The 9516-nt window shown below is 37.5% G+C and overlaps 1 protein-coding gene across 1 annotated transcript in view; it reads left to right on the top strand.

The window, feature by feature from the left end:
• Nucleotides 1–7484: 7484 nt before the first annotated feature.
• The window catches only part of LOC111143860 (dynein axonemal heavy chain 12), a 208273-nt gene continuing 206241 nt past the window's right edge, over nt 7485–9516 (top strand). The window contains exon 1 of the mRNA XM_022497828.1: nt 7485–7654. Coding sequence (XP_022353536.1) covers nt 7485–7654 — 170 coding nt within the window. The remainder of the gene's footprint in view (nt 7655–9516) is intronic.

Below are 9516 nucleotides of genomic sequence, written 5' to 3'. Positions count from 1 at the left end.
GATGTGGGGCCCGAACCCAGGACCTGGGATCATGACCCGAGCCGAAGGCAGCAGCCCAACCCACTGAGCCACCCAGGCGCCCCTTGAGGAATCTTAATACTGTTTTCTGTAGTGGCTGTACCACTATCGGTGGTACAGGTTTACATTCCCACCAACAGTGTTATTTCTTTTATTTTAAAAATTTATTGTGATTTATAATGGTTATGTTGTTATATATACTTATACTAGATAGCATGGTATAAATAATATATGATATAGCTAATCATTTATTATAAGGTATAATTAATGTTAGTTTAACAGCAATCAAAAATTAGTAGAAGATAAGAAATTCAAATCAAAGATCCTGTGTAAAACCTACCACAATTTAACTCCATAAAGAACTCTTGTGCATATGGACTTATTTCTTTTCCCTGCCCTCCCATTTTTAATTTTGAAAAGAACAATGCATAGTATAAAGCATAGTAAGTTAGTCTCATAAGTTCTCTTAGCATCTTTCACATTTAATAAGTAGAAGAAACTTTTTGTATAGTATTATAGAAGCACGTTTTGGTGTTATATTCATAAGAGCTTTTAAATAATCAAGGACTTGTGAAATAAATTCTGCTCTCATAGATAATATTTCTAACTTTTAGATTAAGAAAGAGAGCTTTTAAGGTGGGATTTTAAGCTGCAAATTATATGTTTAGATAGCTAACTGTTTTTCTTTCAAAGCAAAAGATTTATTAAAATCCCAGCTGGCTACTTTGTAGAAATTGACAAACTGATCTTAAAATTTGGATGGAAATGCAAAGGACCTAGAAGGTCAAAATCACTACTTTCTATAAAAAAACAAACAATGAGGGGCACCTTCGTGGCTCAGTTGGTTAAGCGTCTGCCTTCAGCTCAGGTCATGATCCTGGAGTCCCAGGATTGAGCCCCGCATTGGGCTCCCTGCTCAGCAGATAGTTTGCTTCTCCCTCTGCCCCTTATCTGCTCATGTTCTTTCTCTCATTCTCTCTGTCTCTCAAATAAATAAATACATAAAAATCTTTGAAAAAAAAAGTCTCTTATGGCTTGAAAAAAAAAAAGAATGAAATTGGAGGACTGACACTATCCAGTTTTAAAGCTGTAACCATTTTTACTAAAGCTGCAGTAATCAAGACTGTGTGGTATTGTATAAAGATAAACATGTAGATCAGTAGAACAGAATTGGGTGTCCAGAAATAAACCCTTACATTATGGTCAATTGATTTTCAACAAAGATCCCAAGGCAATTCAGTGGGGAAAGGACAACTTTTTCAAGACGTAATAGTGGAACAATTGTATATGTATATATAAAAATGTATACATATACATACACAATTGTATATGTATATAAAAATTGTATATGTGTATATATACATATAAAACGATAGATTAGATCTGTACCTCTCACGAAATATAGAAATTTACTGTCAATAGACCATAGATCTAAATGTAAAACCAAAAACTAGAAGAAAACAAAGGAGAAAATCTTCATGACCTTATCTGTCTTTCATAGATAATAGCCTCAAAAGTGTGACCCATAAAAAAATCTTAGGTTTGATTTTATAAAATTTGAAGACTCTTAGGAGTACCTGGGGGGTTCAGTTGGTTAAGCGACTGACTGACTCTTGATTTCAGCTCAGGTCATGATCCCAGTGTCCTGGGATTGAGCCCCACATTGGGCTCCTTGCTCAGCATGGAGTCTGCTGGAGATTTTCTCTCTTCCTCTCTTTCTGCCCCTTCCTCCACTCCCTCCCCAAATAAATAAATAAATCTTTAAAAAAAATGAAGACTTTTGATTTTCAAAAGGCACCATTAAGAAAATGAAAAGATAAGCTGTATGCCAAGAGAATGTGTTTGCAAATTATCTGAAAGGACTTGAATCCATAATATAAAGAACTCTTAACAACTGATAAAAAGTTAAATAATCCAATTTGAAAATGGGTGAAAGATTTGAATAAGCATTTCATCAAAAAAAAGATACGTTAGTGGATAATGAGCACATGAAAATGATGAAGGATAGTTGGAAGGCAGGCAGGGACAAGGGGCCCCTGCTCCAAAAGGAAACCACCCTTAAAAGGATTTTACACTACCCTAAAAGGAGCCCTCCACCCTTTCCTATGTAATAGATGGGTGACAGGCACAGGGAGGGTTAATCGGATTAAAACAGCTGGCTAACAAGCCCATTAAAACCCCTAAACTTAGAAATTCCCATGGCAACCCTCTCGAGGTTCCTTCTCTCTTTGGGAGCTTTGTACTACCACTCAATAACCTTTCCTTTACTATCACTCAATAAACCTTTCTTTGCTGCCCACCATTCTATCTGGTCTACCTCTTCATTCCTCAAAGTGGTGTGACTAAGAACTGCAGGCACCAGCAGAGAAAAAATCCTGTAACAAGATGTTCAACATCATTAGTATTTAGGGAAATGCAAATTGAAAACACAATGAGATACCACTATATGCCCTCTAGAATGGCTGTAATAAAAATGATAGATAATACCAAGTTTTGGCAAGGACTTGGAGAAGTTGGAACTCTAATACATTGCTGGTAGGAATGTAAAATCTTTCAGCCACTTTGGGAAAGAGTTTGACAGTTTCTTAAAAGGTTAAACACGGACTTACCACTCAACCTAGTAATTCTACTCTAGGTTTCTATTGATGAGAAATGAAAATGTACATTCATCCTAACATCTGTACGTGAATGTTCATGTCAGGGTTGTTCATAATAGCCCCAAACTGGAAGCAATTCAACGTCCCATCAACTGGGGAATGGATAAACTGAATGTGGTATATCCATATAATGGAAGACTATTTGGCAATAAAAATGAACTTTGTTACATACTACACATGGGTGAATCTCAAACATGTTTTTTTTTTTTTAAAGATTTTATTTATTTGACAGAGATCACAAGTAGGCAGAGAGGCAGGCAGAGAGAGAGGAGGAAGCAGGCTCCCCGCCGAGCAGAGAGCCCGATGCGGGGCTTGATCCCAGGACCCCGGGATCATGACCTGAGCCGAAGGCAGAGGCTTTAACCCACTGAGCCACTCAGGCGCCCCTCAAACATGTTTTTATTAAGAGGAAGAAACCAGGGGCGCCTGAGTGGCTCAGTGGGTTAAAGCCTCTGCCTTCGGCTCAGGTCATGATCCCGGGGTCCTGGGATCAAGCCCCGCATCGGGCTCTCTGCTCGGCGGGGAGCCTGCTTCCTCCTCTCTCTCTGCCTGCCTCTCTGCCTACTTGTGATCTCTGTCAAATAAATGAATAAAATCTTTAAAAAAAAAAAGAGGAAGAAGCCAAACACAAAAGACCACAAAATGTTTTATTCCACTTATATGAAACTTTCAGAAATCGCAAACCTGTAGAGGCCAAAAGCCAATCAGTGGTTGCCTGGGGTTGGAGGTGGGAGTGGGAATTCACTGCACATGAACCCAAGTGAACTTTTTGCAGTGACTGAAATGTTTTATATCTGGATCTTGGTGTAATGGTTGTATAATTCTCTACATTTGCTAAAAAAATTATTGAATTATACACTTCAAAATGGTAAATTTTTATAGTATGTAAATTATTACCTACATAAAGCTGTTAAAAAAGATATACATTGTATTAGGGTTTAATGAGGGAAACAGAACCAGCAGATTATATACGTTCCCTGTATTTATCCATGTGTATTTATGTATGTGTATATTTATGGATTTCTTACAAGGAATTAGCTTATGCAGTTGTGGTTGGAACTGGTTAAGCAAGTCCAAGATCTATAGGGCAGGCTGTCAGAAAGGGACAGAAAGGGAAGATCCAGAGAGGAGAGAGCAGTTATAAACCTAGCTGCTGCTTAGAGTCTGACTCAGCACAGTGCCTAAACATTCTCTTTAAAGGATTTCCACTGATTGAGTCACCCTCACCCATGTACTTTCCCTAGTTTAACATCAATTTCCTAGGGATTTGAATTGCATTTGAAAAATCTCTTCATTGCAGCACCAAATTAGTGTTTGATTGGATAACTGGGAGAGGTTGTGGGTATGATACTAAAGACTTCTGTCTTCCTTTAAGTCCACAGCCTGTAATTTAGCCTAAGCAAATGCCAAAAAACCATCACATACTTATACTGGTATTTTCTTTCTACAGAAAGATGTCTTACTTTTACAAGCAGTGAGGATATTTAACTTGTTCATGCACTCACCCAAATGATGTTTTCAGAGGACCTACTGTGTGCCAGACATAGGCGTGTAGCCTGTACTCTAATTAATAGAAAATTCTTTACATGGTGACTGGCACTCTATGTCAAATATGCTCAAATATTTGTTGAATGACTATGCCATCAAAACACCACCAGGACTTATGCATGCCCCAATTTTATTTATACACATGGCATATGTGTAGGCTCTCATCCTTTAGATGGAATATCCATTGCACAGCCTCAGATAGCAAAGTTTCACATTTCTATCTCCATGCATACTCGAAAGTCATGAGACATATTATGTTGTAAGACATAAATGCTACTATCAAGGAGTTCACAGTCTAGTGCTGGGGACAGATAAATAATTACATGAAAAAAAAATAATATCATGGAGTGGTGATATGCCAAAGGGAGTTGCACATGTGGAAAGGACACCTAACTGGAGAGAAGGTGATTTAAGGCCACCTAAAGGTGGTGACTTGATCTGAGTCAGGGAGACAGCCAAATGGAGGGACAAAAGGAGGCTATTCTAGGCTGAGAGAGGAGTAAGTGTAATGGAAGACTATTTTTTTTTTTTGCGTAGGATATAATATACTATAATATACTTACGTAGGATGCGTAAGTATATTACATTTTTAAAATGCTTCAAATCTGTGATTCTTGACTTACTATTTATTTTAACCCCTTATAAGTCAGGGATTTATTCTATTTTAAAGCACTTAATGAGTTACAAGTTGTAATCAAGTTTGCACAGTATACTTAACCTAGATTGGGAACCCTTAAGTAAATAGCTGATTTTTTAAAATGCCATTAAAATGCATGAAATGCCTATTAAAGCCTTACTGTATACTACCTCTTCAAGGCAAGTAAATTGACCATGAGCAAAGAACACTGTTATTAAACACTGTTGATGGGAAATTTCTCCTTGATAACATGGGACAATGAATGAAAAAAAAAAACATTCTTTTGCTGAAGAATGAACAATTTAAAACTAGATTTGGTATGTTTGCAGCTTTTGTATCATGTTTAATTGTTCAATTTTGTTGAAAAACTGCAATTTAGAAATAGGATAGCAATACGGACCTCTACAGTGGTCCTGTGTGGATACTGTATAATTGTCAAGTAACTTCAGAGTATTGAAAAGTCTTCAAGTCAGCCCTCATTTTAGTAGACTATATAAAGAAGTTAATTGATTACAGTCCACCAAATTGTTGAAAGTAAATTATTTTTAAAAGTTACGTGAGAATTACTAATTTGTGTGTTTGATTTTTAAATTCCCACTTCTAGAAGCTATCCAGTTTTCTGACCTTCAAAATAACCTTGGGGAGATGCCACATTTCTCTCCTGTAGGAAACTACCACTCAAACTATACTTGTTAAAATTAAACTTTTTAAGTATTAAAAGCTAATATAAGGTATAAAATGCAGATTTAAGCAAAATCACATGTAAATCATTCCTAAAGCACAAGAAAAGAATGTGCCTTGATGTACATATATTATTAAGATACTTATTCCAGTTTACTTTAAAAAATGGCTGAAAAGATAAAGACTAAATGTGATGCCATGCATGCATTATACCTGCATATGTAATATTTGCATTTGCAAATTTCCCATTGTTCCTATAGCTGTGTGGCTGACTTTCAATTTTAAGTGAATTGACATACAGTCTATAACTTTATAATGGCTGCTTGTTTATCATACCTTTCAGTTAGTGAAAATGTATTTCAACCTAACTAAAATTTGGAATTTTGTCTTTTATGTTCCATCTTCACCATTGTTACTAGATTTAGTTAATTGTATAAGACCATTAGTGTATGTCCAAAATTGTAAATAAAAGATGTTGAATCTTGTTTAAAAGCATAAAAACCGTTAACCTTTTTTTTGCCAAGGATTTCCTGAAGAAAGTTCTTGTATAAACAAATACCAGCTACAGAAACAACATAAATTATATTGCTGAAGTCACTATGGGAACATCTGGAGACTTCATCCACCTCTGAGTGCATTTACATAAATCTATTTTTCAACACATCCAAATTGCCAGTCTTGCAGATTGCCCCAACTTGAAGATCCTGATTCCCTGGGTCCCTTCCAAGGGAAGGCAGGTTAAATAAACAATGAATCTTGAAACACTACATCAAAAACTAATGACGTACCGTATGGTGACTAATATAACATAATAAAAAAAAAATCAGAACTTCCCAGCCAAGCCATAGAATGGTTACAAATAAATGGGGGTTGTTTTAAGCCAAAAAAAGCATATATGTATCTCATTCTTCAACCCTTCATTCATAATGAATTAATAAACTGAGTAATGAGTTACTGTGACAGGTAATCCTAATCTGTCGCAGCTCAGCAACTCCCTCTCCAGGCAACTTCTACCCGGTCTCTGCAGTGGCGACCGAGACGGTTTCCATGGCGACAACTTTGTTTGTACACAGCGGTCAGACCGCCCAGCTCTTCCGGGGCGGTGGGATTCCCGAGGTTTCTTTCACCCCTGGATTCCCCTCTTCGTTTCGCCAGATGAGAAGCTAACTGAAACTTTCCCTCTCGTCTGCGCAGCTGGGGAGTAGTGAAAAGCAATCTAGGTATATTCTTGCCTTTAGTTTTCTCTTACCCTTTTCTCAGGGCTGGAGATCTCTAGCTGGGTACCAGCAGAAATACTCTCTTTTTCAACGCTGGAATCTCCAAAATCTGTGGGCATCCGCGGGAAATGTAGTTGGTATCACAGTTAATTGTTCAACATTTACATGACATTTTAGATTTTCTATGCAAAAAGTATGCCTTGTTTTGCTTGATCATTGTATTGCTTCCTAGGACGGTAGCAAGACTAAGATACAATATAGGTGTTTAAAGATATCAATGATGTCAAACATCTGCTTTTTTGGGAGAGCGATTATACCCCAACAGCTGGATTTTGTTGTTGTTGTTCAGGTGGTGGTGATGTTTTGCATTGTAGGGAAAAATTTGAATCCAGAATTCTAGAACCACAGGGGCATTTAGAGAGCATCTAATCCAGTTCCTTAATTTCATCCATGGGAAAACTGAAACCCTAACTGGGAAGTGACTGGTTTTATTTCTTCATAGCAAGTGGGATGTAGAGCTTTAACAGGAATCCCTACCCATTTACCTCAGCCGTCATTCTTTAGACTAATACGGTACTTGGGAGGAAGATTGCAAAAGGTCGGGAAGTTTTGGAATTGATAAGCTAAGATATGTTATGAGCTTATTGAAGCTAACATTTACAGTAATGGTTTTATGGGCATTTTTCTCCTTAGAGTATAAAGCATTTTAATCTTCAGGAGGCCAAGATGTCAGATCCGAACAAAGCTGCAATCACAGCAGAAAAGGAGGCTCTGAACTTGAAGTTACCTCCTATTGTGCGCCCCCCTGAAGACATAGGTGTTGACACACCAGCACAAAGTAAATTGCTGAATTACAGAAGATCTAAGGAGCAGCAGAAGATGATTAATCAGTTAGTGTAAGTAGCATATTGGTAAATAATTCTTTTCTGGAGTTCAAGTGAAATGATTGGTGTTCATGTTCTCATAAAACAGCTTTAACTATGTAGGTTATTCATGGGCAAAATATCAAGTTCAATTAGAGGAACAAAATGTAATCACAATAGTAAATGTTATATATCACTGTATATATATATGTTATATGTCACTTAATGTATAGATATATGTCACTATATCTATAGTTAATATAGGGCTTATGCTAATCACTGCTTACTCTCAGCGTTGTTTTTAGCACTTCATCTGTACTTCTCACAACTACCCTACACGGTGGGTACTATTCTTATCTTATTCTTTATAAATGTAGGTCTACTCAATGTTTTAGTAGGCTTAGAGACTAAAGAAGGGGTTGACCTAAGAGTTACATATTGTTCTTACTCCAAAACCTTTCATCATCTCACGTTGTTATGTTGAACTACTTATAGTTCTATGAGTGTATTATGTTTTTCACAGTTTAGTGAAAAATAGATTTCACAATTGCTCCCTGCAATTCCCTTCACTGGAAAGTATTTGTCTGCCTGAATATTTATACTAGTTCTTCAAGGCTGAATTTATGGATCACCTCCTCTGGAAAGCCTTCTCCTAATCCCCTTTGTACAGCTTTAACTTTTTCTACATATTCTCTTGCATCCATTTATTTAGTGATATTACCTACTAACTGTTATACAGACATTGTGCTTGTTACTGGGGAGACCAAAGAGATGACAACAGAAGGGATTGTGTCTTTATATTCTAGTGGGAGGAGACAGACAGTAAACATATAAAAACAAACAAAAGGGGTATGTTAACCTTTTAAGTAGTGATGGATACCTTGAAGATGTAAGATTGTGGGATAGAGAGTGATAGGGAAGGTGTCCCTAGGAACATCACAGGAAAGTCCTGTGGAGATGATATTTAAGTAGAGATCTGAAGAGTAAGGAGCTGGGATGTGTGGATGGCTTATTGGTTAAGTGTTTGCCTTTGATTCAGGTCATGATCCTAGAACCCTGGGATTGAGCAGGGCATTGGGTTCCCTGCTCAGTGGAGAGCCTGCTTTTCCTTCTCCCTCTGCTGCTCCCCCTGTTTGTGCTCTCTCTCTCTCTCTCTCTCAAATAAATAAATAAAATTTTATGAACTGAGGGTTGCTGAAGCAGAGGGGGATGTGAAGGAAAGGGTGGCTGGGTGATGAACATTGGAGAGAGTATATGTAGTGGGGAGAACTGTGTATTTTTTAAGACTGATGAATCATAGACCTGTACTCCTGAAACAAATAGTACATTATATGGTTTTTTTAAAAAAAGATTTTATTTATTTGTCAGAGAGAGAGAGAGAGTGTGTGCACAAGTAGGCAGAGTGGCAGGCAGAGGGCTAGAGAGAAGCAGGCTCCCTGCCCAGCAAGGAGCCCTTGCCGGGACATGATCCCAGGACTCTGGGATCATGACCTGAGCCTAAGGCAGCGGCTTAACTAACTGAGCCACCCAAGCATCCCAGTACATTATATGTTAATAAAAAAAAATCTTAAAAAAATAAAGTGTTAGAAGCTTTTCATTTTAAAAAAAGTTTCTTTTCTTTCTTTCTTTCTTTTTTTTTTTGAGAGAGGAAATAAGAGAGAGAGAGCACGAGAAGGAGGAGGGTCAAAGGGAGAAGCAGACTCCCTGCTGAGCAGGGAGCCTGATGCAGGACTTGATCATGGGACTCCAAGATCATGACCAGAGCTGAAGGCAGTCACTTAACCAACTGAGCTACCTAGGCACCCAAAACTTTTCATTAAATAAACTGGAGAATATCACTCTAGCAAAGGGGGGGATAGTAAGTGTTGAAAGCCCTGGAATATGAATGCTTTCAT

Source organism: Enhydra lutris, unplaced genomic scaffold (genome assembly GCF_002288905.1).
Source record: "Enhydra lutris kenyoni isolate GAN:26980312 unplaced genomic scaffold, ASM228890v2 scaffoldscaffold10, whole genome shotgun sequence".
NCBI classification, from domain to species: domain Eukaryota; kingdom Metazoa; phylum Chordata; class Mammalia; order Carnivora; family Mustelidae; genus Enhydra; species Enhydra lutris.
This window is presented reverse-complemented; position numbering and strand designations above follow the sequence as displayed.